The 16,243-nt window shown below is 40.9% G+C and overlaps 1 protein-coding gene across 1 annotated transcript in view; it reads right to left on the bottom strand.

The window, feature by feature from the left end:
* Positions 1–506: 506 nt before the first annotated feature.
* The window catches only part of GRTP1 (growth hormone regulated TBC protein 1), a gene marked incomplete at its 5' end in the record, with an annotated part of 40,563 nt that continues 24,826 nt past the window's right edge, over positions 507–16,243 (bottom strand). Inside the window, 3 exons of the mRNA XM_009645740.2 lie at positions 507–1,850; positions 4,026–4,211; positions 4,337–4,509. Of these exons, the coding sequence (XP_009644035.1) occupies positions 1,761–1,850; positions 4,026–4,211; positions 4,337–4,509 (449 nt within the window). The remainder of the gene's footprint in view (positions 1,851–4,025; positions 4,212–4,336; positions 4,510–16,243) is intronic.

Genomic DNA, 16,243 nt, shown 5'->3' with positions numbered 1-16,243 from the left:
TGACAAAGACCTGAACGTGTGGGAATAAGGCTGGAATATTTTGGCTCGTCTGCCCGGCTACCTTGAAGGTACCTGGGAACTATGGATTTGCTACTGGTGAATAAACTACTATTTCCTACTACCTGCTGACGTAAGTCTGGTACTGCTACTGTCCTTACATGTCAGTACTCGAGGAAAAAGGTGTTGGTCTGGTGCCATAAACGATGGGATGGCTTGGAATCATACTGCTGAGTAGCTGTCTCTGCTTGGCTGCTTCCTCTGAAATGCAGTACTTAAAGGGGGCCTGTAGGCAAGATGGGGACAGTCTTTTTAGCAGGGCCAGTTGCGACAGGAGAAGGGGTAATGGTTTTAAACTAAAGGAGGGCAGATTTATACTAGATACAAGGAAGAAATTCTTTACAATGAGGGTGGTGAAACACTGGCAGGGGTTGCCCAGAGAGGTAGTGGAGGCCCCATCCCTGGAAACATTCAAGGCCAGGTTGGACGGGGCTCTGAGCAACCTGATCCAGTTAGCGGTGTCCCTGCTCACTGCAGGGGGGTTGGGCTAGATGGCCTCTAAAATATTAGCCTTCCTTGACAAGGAATGAAGATAACTTGGAGTAGAGTGGTGTTAAAAGGCAAGGTATTCAACAGGGAGAATAAAAAGCACAGATTGCTGGCCTCCCTTCAGTTGTCTTCCCTCCCTTCCCCAGTGGGAAGGCAAGGGAAAGGATTTGGCCACGAGAGGGCTCTGTAAGGATGAGAAAGCAATTCCCTGGCACCCGGCCCCAGCAGGGCTGGGGGCAGCCTAGGGGCAAGGCTGGTGCTTTGCTTGTTTCTGCCCAGGGGTAGGATATTTAAACTTGCATTAAGGTACGGCTTTGGATATGCCCGATGTCTCACCCTGTCAGGGAATAAGTCTGTTTCTGGCTGGCTTCACAGCATCTACTTTCAGCATCCCTTACAACAAGGTGAGAAATGCTACTTACAGATCTGAGTCAAATTATTTGTTACTGTGCTGGAGCTAGAAGAGCCTGAATAAACATTAGAATATTAAGAGTGGTTATAGAGGATTTTTTGCTGCTGCTTTCTGTAGCCTGGACTTGCATGTGTTCCCTGCTGCCTTCACCTGAAGAGCTGTTACACACTGCATAGAGTAACTGTTGGTGAAGATAACTATCACTTTCCTCACTGGGGTCTGGCCCTGTGCTTTGCCGTATTTGAGTCCCTTAAGGGACAGCAGCGAGGAAAAAGGAAGATGCTTGTATTCGATCTAACTAGTGGCAGTCAAGAAAGAGATCTGATATCTTACTCTCTTTACACCAAGAAACAGGTTCTGACAAATTAAATTAATTTATTTTATACAAATGATATGGGTGTCACGGTTAATACAGTAGGAAGGATATGTAATTTTATACATGTGTTTTCTTTTCACATTACAAAATGCCCTGAAAAGACAAGGACGGTGACTGCTTTTTTTAAAAGGAGTGTCCTGACACTGATCACATTCTACTCTGAAAACACTTTAATCCTGTAAAAAAAACAAAACAAAACCAAACCAAAAAAAAAAACCCCATCACCAAAAAACCCAACAGAATCACCAGTTCCAGTTATGAATTCTGACATACAGTACAAGGTGTCAACAACACTTACTTGAAAGGCAGGAAAAATTGGTCAAGTGTCAGTTAACTCATGGAAAGCTTAAAGTGTGCTTTAGTCAGTGCAAGTAGAGGAATGTGTCAATTGCTGTAGTATCTGACCACCTGGCTAAATCTGGTGTGTTATCCCTGAGAAAGCAGCTTCTCTCTGCAAGTCTCTCGGAGTTTGTTGATTGTTGCCATGGACAAGCTTCCAGGGTCTGTGAATATTTTCTGGGGGCGAAAGGAGAGAATTCTTAGTTAAGATTCTGGCTCTGACCAGCACCCTGGAATTGTCACATAATTCTCTGAAGTGTGAAATCCCTGCTTTGGTATCCATACTGTGACAGCGCTTACTGCTGGTTGGCCTCCCTGGAACATGGGAGATCTTCATCTACTCTGCTGTTAAGCTGTGGTAGACCTGCAGCTTGTAACAAGTGCCCTATGTTATGCAAAAGCAACACTACCGAAAAAGCTAGTTGGAATATAAGTGTCCAGTTAAAACTATAACAGAAGGCATTTGTGTTGGCGGATGGCGGGCGTATTTAGAGGCTATCCTGGGTGATGCTACAAAGCACCCGTGCGTTTCTCATGTGGTGCTAGCATAGGGTGTTCAGGCTCTGGAACACATGCGTATGTACACCGCTATGTTCTTACTGCAAAAAAATCAGTCTTAATCCCTCATTATGCTACCTTTGCTGCTTCTTCTCTACTGTGATTTCCGGAGTAGCAATGTATATGGATGTAAGAATTTGAGGCATTTCAAATGCTGTCACACATATTGGGAACAGTTTTTTGGTTTGACTTGTCGTTCAAGAGCAATACATTTGTTTTCAGTACTTTATCTAAAACTTTGACTGAACAAAACTACGATGCAAGCCCCAAGTTTGTGCACTTTAATCTGCAGTTAAGACGTGGGCCCCTCAGCTCTCTGTAGTTGTAACTGACAACTCTGGAGATGAGATTTTTTTGAGCCAGTTTTGAATAGCCTTCTGGTAAAGAAGTCTGCATTCCATTAAACTAGAAACTACATTTTGTTCAGGGGGAGGGGGGACATAAAATATTCAGCCGTCACCACCTCCACTGGTACCACTCTCTGTTCTGCTGGGGAAAAAAAACCAGAAATAACACAATCAAACCCAAAAGTACGTGTTTTGAAGTTACGTAAGAACCTAACCTAAATTGTTTATGTAATTGCCTTGAAAACCCCCTTACTACAGTCACCAACACAGTTAAAATAAGTATTTTATTCAGAGTAACTGCAAGAAAATGGTAGTTGATTTTTCTAAACCCAGCTGCTGTAAAATGTAACGTAACTAAAGGGCTGGGGGGCGGGGGGAAGTCCTTCAAGGACAAGAGCTTGTATCAACCTCTGAACTGGTATTCTCATGGTGGTTAATACTTAACACAACTCTTACTCTAAACCCTTTATGGAACGGGAAAACCCCTCAAACGTCTCCCTTCTAAATGAAGCTGTACCTGTGATTTATTTTTCCCTTGCTCCTTTAATTAAAAGGTTCACAAACATTACTAAGTTAAGCTTATTTTTCATCTATATGAGCAAAGATAAAACCTAACATAAATGACGTCCTACTACGACAGACCCCATGCACAGAGCTCTGAGGTGAGCACAAAACTCTTTGGGGAGTAAAAGTCACCGACTGGGATGCAGTTTTGTGCACATTTAGCAAACAGTGATAGTGGAGTTGGCCAAGTGATTTATGACTGTTATGCTCCTGTTTGGTTTTGGGGTTGGGTTTGTTTGTTTTTTTTCAATTAGTATCTTCCACATTTTAATCTTCTGAGTTAAGCTCTGAATCTAGTGCTTTATACAGATTTGGCATCCAACCCATTAATAGTTTACAAGAATAATTCTTAGTTTGCAGGTTGTCCTAAGACTTAAGCACCCAACTTCATGGAATTTGTCTGGAAAAAAGAACTTGGCACCACCTTTTTGTTCTTTGCCTAAACAATGCTTTATATTTTGGCACTATGAAGATTTATCAATGCAAGTTTAAAATTCATTTTGTGTCTATTCTACAATATTCTGTTATAATTCATCTGAAAAAAGCACAGGAACACAATGCATAGTTCACGGAAAGAATGCACTGAAGTTTTTTTCTTGTCAGATTTCCTGCCTTAACTGGTAAAAAGGGCAAAAAGAATTTTTTGTCCCTGAATGACAGATGATGTGAATGGCTTACTGCCTATGGATTGAGATGATAATACTTTTTTTTTTTTTTAAAAGTTTAAAGGGTTTGCATTTGTTATATAAAAACATTCTTCATCCTTTTGACAATTCCTACAGATACATTTCTCCTAACTGTATCTATCTTTTTGACAGAGCAAGACATTTCTAAGTCAGTCTTGTTTTTAATTTGTAACCACTAAAAGCTGCAGAGAATTTACCTGCATGAAGCTGTGACACTCCGTTACAAATGTTCCTTTGGTGATCTGCTTAAATTTATCACAAATGTCAGGGAAATTCGTGGCTTCCAAAATAAAAGCTTGGTGTTGCTTAATTAACGTTAAGGCCACGCGGAAGATGATCTTCGACCCTTCGTAGAATAAACAATCCCATATTCGGAGCACAGTCTACAGGAAAAGAGAGAATTCAGATTACAGCTGCTTGATTTCCAGGAGGTAATTATTAACTAAAGCACTACAAATGAAATAATGATTATGAGCATATATTGAGAGAATTTTGTGTTACCCATTACCTCTACTGGAAGAATGTCAATGAACAAGCATATAAACCAGCGTGACACCACTAGGGTCCACATGACTCCGTGTCTTTCCATCAGCTCTGCCACAGCTGGAACTTTCATTTTCACAAGTTCTCCGAGGACTTCCTGATCAGTTTTCAGGCCCAACATTGCAGGACTGTAATAATCTTGGAGAGAAGAAACCAAAATTTAGGAATCTCTGGATGTGATTTTTCCACAGAATTGAAGAGAGCGCTCTGTACAGCTGAGTCTATAAAGGCACGTTGAGCCTCCGAATCCCAAATTGGAGTGAATTAAACCATGCAGTAAAGATGTCTGCATGGTGGTCATACAGCACTTCTCTTTCAGCCAAGGCTGGTCCCTCTACACCAACCCTTCATTCGCGCCTACCAAAGTATCTTCTTACTCTCTGATGTTTTGTGGCAATTCATGCTTCCTTCCCAAGGAAGGATAATCTGGGTAGTTTGTATCTACTAACTTAAACTACAGAAGCCTTACTGATATTTAAACAGCTCAATGTAACCAGCACCTCCTTCCCACCTGGGGGGGGCTGCACACCTCCCAGTCCATACAATACCTAGACAGGTAACAAAAAACACCAAAACAACCCATAGCCTTTAGACTGGGTCCAGTCACAAACTGGCAATGTGAATTTCTGAGAGTGTCAGCTGTGCAGGGGTGCCGCAGGCCAGACACCACTTCTAGGGTATGACCTAGCTGTTAAAAGAGTTTTTCTCTCTTTTTCTCTCTGAGCTAAGGAAATCCCAATTTTCACAGACTAATTCCAGAAGGAAGTAAATGACAGGTCCCCCAGGCAACATCTCTTCCCACTTAATTTGTCTGCGAGGCAGGGCTTGAAATTAGACCTACATCTCCTACAGCCTCCTGCTGGCCACTGCACTGAACAGTTAAATCCAAAATTAAGAAAAATGGAGCACACTACAACTGTTCCTCCACAGCCTGTTTGACAGGGTAAGCATTTTTGTTACCAGGGTGCAAGCTGAATAACAAGCATTTCTGTTCTGTAAATGAGTCGTTCTGGGTATACTTAAGGGAAGAAAAAGATTATTTTAGTTCGTAAGAGTTCAGATGGCCCAGCAAGGGACAAGAGTTACAGAGATATTTAAAGAATTTATATTTTGGGTTTAGATGTTGACAGAAACAGTTAAGCTGGACTTGATGGCTCCAGCCCTGGGAAGCAATCATTGATGGTTCACCAGTGCTTTGCTGACAAGACCTAGGTTACTAACATTATTTACTGAAAGACACAACTGGTATCACAAGCGCCTTTCTGTGTGTTTCGGTCTTTCACTGATTCTGGACAGCTGCAATTCAGGTTTCTCTAACTTAGCTGGTTTCTGCCAAGGTTCCCAGGGACTCACAGCACAGACCACCGGTTCACATGAAGGTGGAGGAATCAGAAAGAGGAAAGTCCATTGTCCGAAATAATTTTAATAAAACCTCCCAGTGCCACAAATAAGTTTAAGAAGATGTCCAAGTTACATGGCATGTTTATAGCCACTTCCTGAAATCAGAAAGGGAGTTCAATATTGCTCTCCTTTCTGCATCGATGGTTTTCTTGAACAGACTTCCCACCCTGGGAGCTAAGTGCTCTCCATTTGTCCTGTTCAAACTGAAGAACATCTGCAGGAGTTTTTATGGTTCTAAGGAGCATTGCATTCGACCTTTAGGAATCCAGCTTTTTGTCTGTGATCCTTATTTTCTTTGTTCCCATTGAGGAATGATAGGTGAAACTCCTCTACAGACTCTGCCACTATATACATTCCTTTAGCCATTTGCCTTTCAATTGCTCGTAGGGAAAACTCAGAGAGCTAAAGCACAAGTAATCCCATGAAAAAGTACTAAAAACAAAACAGAAGCACACCATGACCTCAAAGCCAGCACAAAACCCACTCTCCATATTTTGTGTTAGTGTTGTGCTCATTTGTGGGCTGGAGTACAGGTAAGGTAGCATTAACTGGCTGAGTAACCCTTTTTTAAAATGCTGCTTTAATGTAAGTGAAAAACAAAGAATCACATTTCATATAACAGAACAGGCCTTCCTCCCTTTCCTACCCTTTCCTCCTCCTCTCATACAACCACAAACCTTTTTTTTTTTTTTCTTTTTTGTGCTCCTGAGACATGCGAGTACTTAAAATCTTCAAGTTACCACTGGCGGGTGTCCTCAGGAGGAAGGGCAGCAGCCCACACTCTCTCTGCTCTGCACTGCTGCAATCATCCAATATGCTGAAATCAACAGCAGCTGCTATTTTTAATTTGTACAGCAAAGTAAATGTCAGGATCTCAGCGAGAACGCAACCAGACACCCACCCACTCAGCTTTTTGAGAGCTGGCGAGTAAAACGTTAACAGCCAGGCAACTCGGATACGTCACTCCTTGAATTACTGCAGCAGCAAGCAGCCGGGAAGCCTTGGCGTAAATTAAAATTTCCTTCAAGTTTGTTAGATTGTACTGCTGGACAGAAAGGAAAAAGGAACTATTCATGTATCTGGGGCAGCCTCCTGCTGTTCCTCGTGGAGCAGGAGCAGCTCCCATGTACCCGGGTATGCAGCGCTGCAACATTCAGCCCAGCGCCGCTGCAAAACAAGCGGGAGAAGGGATTAATGATTTTATGCAAATGCCAATAACTGAGTCGAAGGGTTTTTTTCCAGGCTATTAACTGCCAGTTTGCCAGTTCACAACAGGAAGAAGTTACATTAAAAGAATCTGCATCCAAGATATTTTAATATATAATTATTATACATTAATTATAGTTACCGTGTATATTAATTATAAGTATTACACATAATTAATATGTAATTATAATTTAATATATAGTTTTTATATATGTATGTGTGTGTATATATATATATATACACACACACACTTCTATGCATAAATATATGTATACAAAATTAGCTCCTCAAATTAGGAAAGCCGCCTTTCCAGTCCTCTGGAAACATTCCTGCAGGCCCCCTTATTTGTGCAAAACTTACCCACAGATCATTTACAAGGAACGTTAACAGCACTGCAGTAGCCCAGGGGATAGCACAGGTCTGACCTTACGGCTCTAACATCGATCTTCCGAGGGCAGCGTTGCCCCTGGGGGGGTGGCAGGCCTCCAGGCACAGCCACCCCGGGGCACAGCCAGCAGCACCCACGCCTGCGCTCAGCCTGAGGGACCCGCACCAAGTCATCAGGGATATGCAGGGCTAGCCAGAACCACACAGACGAGTTGGAAGAGGATCCAGCATCATGTGTGAGCCACTTTTTGTGGTCCGCGCCTGGCCTCACTAGTGAAAATGATTTTGTAACTTGGTTTGGTGCCCAAGTGCTTGGTAACATTTAGCCTACACGGCTCTTACTCTGTTCTTATTTACTAGGGATGCCCAGTCCCTAAGCCTTCTGGCTTAGTCCCCTCAGCAAAAATCCTGCAGCTCTCCCTTGCTGCAAACGTTTCACTGTGTGCCCTATTTTTCTAATCTCTTATAATTGGCTGCTCTGCCCAGAATCTCTCCCTAAAGTCAAGATATCCTTGTTTATAAACAAGTCTACACAAGCCTAACCTTCCCCCATACCACAAAGCTGTTTTTCACAAGATACCGTGCCTCAAATCATTTTTACTTACCTACCATCAAAATACATTAGCTTTATGTTCTCTTCATATCTTATCTTACAAATGATTTGAAATTTCTAGGTTTGCATGATCCACATTTAATTAGTGTAGTAAGTATTTTTCTCTCTCAATAATCTGACAAAATACTGAGCAGTTGATGACCCCAAAAAGACCTGAGTCAGTAACTGCTCACAATCTGCCACTTACTAATTAAAACAAACAAACAAACCAACCAAACAAACAAACGTATGCTAATTATATTGTGTTTCTATTGATTAAGGTTGGTCTATAGGAATGTCCCCTGACAATATATCTATCATCCCCCTGAAAAAACCACATAGCCAGATTGCTTCCTTTTATTCCTCAAAGTGTCAAATGGAAATGATGATGTTAACGTTTAGGTGGTCATACGCTGCATTACTTTTCATCACATCTTCTTCTGGAAGGTAACAAGTGAAATATTGCATTATAAATTATTATTATTACATTCTATTATTGAATAATTATTATTAAATTCCAGAAAAATGTCTAGATGAAAATGAAGTTTCCCAATATGAAATTCCACGTTTCCAAGCTCTTTTGTAAACTGGTCCTAGGCTTTCCTTACTTTCCTCTCAGCTTTCCTTTGTCTGCTGCATACCCACACACACCTGCTTTGCCTAGTCTGTCAATCCTGGTGCCTGCCTCTGGATTTTGGATGCCTTGTTAAGTTTAGGAGTGCCCGAGGGTGTAGCAGAGCGCAATGCAGGCAGCATTCCACGTGGAATTTGCCCCACTGAGTGCCCCTTCCTCATCCAAGTCCCTGACCCTTTATGAGCAGAGCAGCCCCATGGCTTTGCTGGGATCGTCAGCTTCTCTTCCTCTTGGAGCCAAGCAGCAAGAAGAAAAAGCCAGCTTCACCAACTGCCAGGTATTTTATTGCTACTGTACACCACGGGTGACTAGATGAAGGGACTTTTTTTTCTTGTTTAAAGGGCTTTTTGTTACTAACACTGCACTGACTGTGGCACTTAGCTCGAAATGTGTTCTAGCTCAGCATCTGGCAGAGATGCCCCTTAAACTACATTTCACTGTCCCCCTATCACAATAATTACCGCCTCTCTGAATCCTACCAGGATGTCCAGGACTAAGACATAACTGTCTGCTCGTGCTCCAGAGCAGTAATGAGATTTGCAGGAAATAAGGATAAAACTTGTAGGGACTGTATGACCTTGTTCTCCTACACAAATGGATTAAGAGGTTCCAAAAATAAAAGTTAAGAAGCGGTACTCTTATAGCCTTAAATTACCTCTACAAGTTGGAGCTGCAGAAGTTAAAAAAAGAATCCTTTAAGTCTGTTGTGCATATGTTAGGTTAAATATAAATACTCCTGCTGGAACTAACATGATATGAATTCTTAGTGTTATAGAAATACCCAAGACGAAACCTCAGCTCTGCTGTTTATCTTCCAGCATTTCTAGTTATTATTTCCAGACCCTATATAACCTAGCCTGGGACAAACTGTGGGATTTGTCTTGGTGATTCAATTTATTTAACCAAACTGAAAAATTAAAAATTTTCTCACAGTCATAAGCAACGTAAACTATTTTATTCACAAGAATATGTTTATAATGGCCATGAAAGCCGTGGCAGGGGAGGGGTGGAATTAAAAGTTCTCTCTCCTCCCCTAAACAAGCAAAAATGGTTCATTTTTATACCAATATGCCACATTCAAAAAATGTCTTCTTGCTGTAGTTCCACATTACCATTTCCTGCCAGACTTCACTGGAATCCAGAAGAGACAAATAGAGCAGGCCTCAACGCTGGCAGGCAAAAGCAGAGGTTGCCATGAACAGAATCGGTCGACTTCGTGAAAAGCACTGTTTTACATTTCAAGTCAAAACAGAAACATTCATGACTTCAGTTACAGAGGGGTCAAACAAAAAAAAATCTTTTCCAGTAATCCTTCACTATAAAAATGTAGCTTGTTCGCATGTTACTGACCACAGGCGTTATTTTAAATAACCTTGGTAGTGCAAAGTTTTCCTTTCCAAAAAGATAGGCTGTCATAGCTGAGTTTATGAACTTCATGCAACACACACGGAATGAGTTTCATGACTTCAGTTACAGAGGGGTCAAACTAGATGATGATAGCAGTCCCTTCTCGCCCTCAGAGCATCTAAATGCCATTTAAGCTATTCCTACACAATTTACTGACCCACTCATATTCTCCCTGTTGGCGACTCTCGGCCTGCTTTGTCCAAGAAGGCAGGGCAATGTCCTGCTATTTTATTTCTACCATGGGATAGTCCAAAAACATGCAACAGGTCTTGTAAGAATCTACATCATGAGCCTAGCATAAAAAGTTGAACAACCTATGTTTGGGAGGAAATCTGAAAGTCACAACAGGAAAAGGAGGAAAACCAAGAGTACTGCCAATTCTTTTTGCAATATCAGGCCATAGTGACCCCCTGCAGATGTCCTGGCCAAAGCAATATCCTGCAGATATGTGGTTAAACAGCAAACTGAACTCTTAGCTGTGTTATTTTTAAAACGTATGTTCCTACTCCCCCAGGGAACTGAAAAAAAAAAAATAAAAAAAATCCAACAAACAAACAGACCCAAAACAGGCTCAGGTCATATTTTATTTTCTCTTCATTGAACCAAACTGAACCAGGACTTCTGTCCTGAGGTACTGTACTCATACCTGAACCAGCAGTAGCCGTATCATTCACAAATCATAGAATCACTTTGGTTGGAAAAGACCTTTAAGATCATCGAGTCCAACCTTTAACCTAACCCTGCCACCCCACCACTAAACCATGTCCCTAAAAACATAAGCAAGCCCAATTCATTTGGGATGACAGAACTACCTTGGGAAAAAAAAAACAAAACAAAAAACAAACAAAAAAACAAAACAGAGAGAATGCAAGCATTTTAGGGATGCTTATTGGTTGCGATATAGAGATTACACAAAATTTAGAATAATAGTACTGTGAGAAATTATTTACTATTAACACCTTTTCAGCAAGCACAAAAAAGCAGTGTTTGAGTGTTTCTACATAACCCCATCTGCCTGCATTCATCTTTTGTTTCTGATCCCAGACTTGAAAAATGGATCCTGTGGAGCAGAAAGAGCCTTTCAGTTTCCTACTTGCATTTCACACCGCACGGTGGGATTCTGAGCACAGATAATAGCTACCATTTGGAAATTGAAGAAGGATGCTGGTTAATTACAAAGACAATGGAAAGAAAGGCAAAGATGATCTCCTTCCAGACATTAGAGAAGGCAAAGATGAAACACAAAGAAACAAAGACTCCATGTGTAACCTCTCAGAGAAACAAACTGATGTTAGCAGCGCATTAGAAAGCACAAATGCAACTTTCAGACATTCTAGTTCTGGAGAATGAAACTGGCTAGGTTTATTTATTTATTTATTTATTTATTTTTAAATACCAATTGTTATGACCTGCTCAGTAGAGACATTTGTATCATTAAAAACTAGTCTAGATTAAAGTTACAGCTACCAAAGCACTCTCATACAGATTAAATCTAACTCAGCAAAATGCTGTTGGCCAGTTCTCCTTTCTTCCCTCTCCCCCCTCTTTGTATCCATTACCATTGCACTTGCTCCTTTTGCTGAGAGTGGCTTTTTCATAGTACCAGTGAGCCGGTAGACACCAGTGGACATGGGTTGTTCACCACTCGGCTGTTTCCAAACAGCCTGGCCTGACTCCAGTCATTGCACTCTATGAATTGCACCAGTCTAAAGAGTTGCATGCTGTTGGAGGAGGCTGCAGCTTACTGGGTTGACAATGGTCGACAATGGTCCCAGGAGCCAAGGCTTTTAACTCACAAAACATTTTGACAGACTTTTAACACCAGTTTCCTCAAATGGAGAGGAAATTCATGAACAAGCACTGAAGATTACCCCAACTGCTTATCATGCCCGTAGAGGAAACAAACTTTTTTTTTTTTTTTTTGAAGTAGTTTACAGTTGTACAGTGAGACTTAATGACTGATGACTTCAGCTGAACAAGGATTCCTGGATCTGTGGCTTTTTTTAATTCTTCTATGAGATTAGGAAGAATAGCTATTTTATCAGTTCACCTCGCTGACAAGATTATTCTTACCGCCTCAGCACAAAACACATCATTTACATTATCTCACACTTAAGAACCACACCAGCGTTCCATTTTCTTCAGCTCTCTACAAGAACGCTACAGTCACACCACGGCAACCACCAAGCACATTACTTAAAAGACTGGGACAGAAGCAGGAGGCTTAAAATAGAGAGCTGGACAGACAGATACAGTTCTAGCCTGGTATTTGGAGAGGGAAACCAATCCAGCCCTTCAGTCTGAAGAGGAGGGGAATGAGAGCCACAATCCTCTTACTTCAAGCTTGAAGAAGCTAACAGGAGAATTAATTTTAATCTTGAAGCAACAGGTTTTAAAACTGTAAGAGGAACAAATGAGACTGCTCCACTAGCTGTAAATGGAAAGCTTAGTAAAGCATTCAGTTCTTCCAAACCTAAAACACACGAAACAACCAGGGTTGCATTTCCCAAGCACCTCTCTGAAACTAAACAGTCACTGCTTGTACATTTAAGTAGACAAAAGTTACCACTGTGTACTGCACATGATTTTCTTCATATAATTTCCTCTACTCCCAAAGCACAACTCCTTCCACGAACACATTCTTTAGGTAGCCACCTATGTTGCATATGCATTATTCTGTATTTTGAAAGAACAGCAAAGCCTGCTGTCAGTGATTCTTCATACCATGCCATATTAAAAAAAACAAAGAAACAAACAAAACTTGACAATACAGTTGAGCAATTTAAAAGAAACAATTTTGCAGTATCTTAAGTTGCAAATACAATAAATCCAGAGTAAGCACGTCTTAGCTCAGGAAAAGTCAAAGTAATCCTTGGATATATTTGCTACTGAAGGAGAGAGTATGTCACCTCTGTATATGACATTAGCAAAACTGAGGTTAGAAAACTGCATCCAGCTCTGGTATTCACATCTAAGGCAGGCAGTTGAAGAACCGGAAAGGATGTGAAAGAAAGGGTTATAAACACTACTTACAGAAATTGAGCTCTGTAAGGAACTTCTCTATTTGTAGAATTTATGCAAGGAAAATGAAAAGTAAACTTGACCACTTCACAGAGAAAACACTCTGGGCTTTTCAGTACAGTAAAAGAGAGTCTTAAAAAGAAGCAACAGCTACAAGTTAGGACAAGGCAAATTCCAATAAAAAGTATATCAAACATTTTTAGTAAGAGCAATTTATGGTTTGAATACACTACTAGGAGTGGTGGTAGGGTCTCTCTTTCAGACCAAGCCTGGGACCTTTCACAAAGATGAGCTCTAGCCAAACAAGTCTGCTGCAGAGGGAATGGGAGGAAATACTACCGCTTCCTCAGCTGGCTTCTTGTACGGCAAATCCAGTCTTGGTATTTAACACATGGGTTACTTCAAGCATATGAATGAATACATCTTATGGGGATTTATAAGCTAAAATACAAAACTGTATATTAGGATCAGCACTGAGCACCTATAACCCTATTATACATTTGTCAGCAATGGTATTATGCTTCTTGCTGTCAAAGTGACATGTTCAGGAAGGTTGCATTATTAAAATTGTAACTGAACATGCAAAGCCCTGGCTGACCATTAGAAGGTAAAAAAAAAAAAAGCTACAAGGAATAAAATACACTACTCGCTTTGGCTTTGCGCCTCTGCCGCTTTAATTCTGCAGTTAAAAAGAGCACCATCCCTTTAACATGGAGACAGCTCTGTCAAAACTATACTTTCAATAACACATGTGCACATTAGGGCTTTCACAACTAAAGCCACTAGCTAAAACTAAAAAAAAAAAAAAAAAACCAAACCAAAACACACCACAAACAAATATAAAATACAAACTAAGTAAGCATTGTGCTGCATGCTAAGGTTTGGCCGCTAATTGGTTTTTACACATCCAAAAAAAAAAAAAAAGGGGGGACCTCTTCCCCCAAAACATACTTCCATGTTTCTACCACTGTGGTGGTGCATGCCCTGCCTCCTTTTCTCTCCTGGATTTCTTTACGACCTCGGGAATTCCTGCCGGACTTTGGCCTTTGTGTAATCAGTTGGATGGTTAAGCACCCCTTTAACTGCACCAGGAACTCCTACATGGCTGAGCTGGGGAGCGGCGTACTAGAAACACCAGTTGACTGGTCAAGGTGGGGAGCAGAACAGGACCCATCAGTTATCGCCCAACAGCCTTGGAACATACCTTACCCAAGTGAAGCAGTACCATTGTTACTGGAATTCCAGTAATTGCCAACCAGACTGTGGTCAGGATGGAAGTTTACTAACGACCAAAGCTAATAATCTCATAACCTTATAAACAGTGGTCCTAAGTGAGGCCCTTTGAGCTCTCCTGGACCGCAGCGGGCTGCGACCAGCATCTCCCTCTAAGTGGGATGCCTCTTAGAGTTCGTGAACTCTTAAGTTTGAGAAAATCAGAGGTCCATCACCAAAGACTAACAATACAGCCTGGGCTGAAACCCTTGACTCCTTGAGGCTCAACCCTCGTCCGCTGAGAAATGCCAAGACGTTAGACATGAATATTTCACTGAACAAGACAGGAATTTTTAGCAGGTATACCTTTACATACATACATATATATATAAAAAATATAATCATGTCTGTGTGTATGCATGTATGAATCAATTTAAATAATCTGTAAATACATGATTTAATTAGAAAGCGAGCCTTAGACTGCTGCTAGACACATATTATCCTCAGACATAAACTGTTGACTAAGTCTGAGACTAAGATTGGACCTAGCCGCACCTAAACTCCTCTCTGAGAAAGAGTTTAGAAAGCAAGGGGGTCTACTCTGATGCTCATGACTCAATGGGAGGGTCCTCCTTATTCCCTGCATCCACGGTCTCTCTGCAGATCATTATAACTTGTGTAACTTAATTTTCCTTTGTGTACTTCTTCCATGCAGTAACAGAGTGAACCTTGACATTTTCAAATCTTTAACCAAGTCACTGTTTTGATTAAACCAAATTTTGTCAAATCCCTTTGTTAATTGACTGATGATTGAGTGCTATTAAAATATCATGATCCAATCCTGTGATTTTCCATAAAGGCATAAATAAATTCTAAACTGCTACTAAATCAAAATCTGTAAAGACACTCATTTGCAACAACCAAGGTACCTTCCTCCTTTGTACGCAGCCAGGGAATTCTACCTTCGATCAGTCCTAACTGAACTAAAATTTAATTTGAAAAGTTTCTTTTGCTGGTGGCTTTTGAAAGGGATGAAACTTTGATTTACTGGGGAAATAAACAGGCAAATACCACTGCCTGCACAGATAGCAAAGGCTGCAGTCCCATCCAGAGTAGTACCACAGAAGGCTTACTGAAGATACGTCAAGTTCAACATCATGAAATTACATAAATACAAGGCTTGCTTGCCAGAAGGATAGAGGCATACTTGACTTTTTTTGGGTGGAATAAGTAATTTAGGTCTTGCTTCCAGTGTAAATACAACCGTATCAAGGAACACAATATTCTTCAGCATTTTTAAACACTATGGGTCCTTTTGCCACATAGCTGAAACTTAGCATGTTTCCTCACAAAAGGCTGACAACATGTATATTCTTGTCATATCCAGGAAACTTCTGTTTTAGACAAAACTGTAAGATTTCTACCCAGCTACCTAAAGCACACCTACTAAATATTAAGATTATTCTTTTATTGATGAAGCTTGTGATTTGGGGGTGTGTATGATACATACAGGAAATAAATTATTCCAAAAGTATAAATATATGTATCATTTTAAAGAAGAAAAACATCAGTTACTCACTTCTTTCTTGCTCAAGTCTCCCAAATCCCCTAGAAGTTTGGATTTGTAAGTAAGAAGCATTTCAAGCTTATCATGGTTTCTAAATACAGGCACATGATGACTCCTACGTTCCACCTTCGGCTTAAAAGGACACTGCATGCTTAATTCCTAGGTAAATACAACTGACCTCTAATGTTCAAAGATTAATGCTTTCATCATGGCCGCTGGTTAACAGTAAAACATGCTGGAGTCCCATATTTTGAAACTCCTAATTATTCAGCCTACCAACCAAGCATTCCTCTCTTCTAGCGGTTAGACGTGATGTTGTACTCAAGAGGTGAGCACTGCTACAGCTTCACATGCCATCACAGAGGAACTCTCTAAGGATAAGTTGTCGTGGTTTAACCCGGCTGGCAACTAAGCACCACACAGCTCCTCGCTCACCCCCCCCCCT

The sequence above is a fragment of the Egretta garzetta genome, unplaced genomic scaffold (genome assembly GCF_000687185.1).
Source record: "Egretta garzetta isolate BGI_Z169 unplaced genomic scaffold, ASM68718v1 scaffold168, whole genome shotgun sequence".
NCBI classification, from domain to species: Eukaryota; Metazoa; Chordata; class Aves; order Pelecaniformes; family Ardeidae; genus Egretta; species Egretta garzetta.
This window is presented reverse-complemented; position numbering and strand designations above follow the sequence as displayed.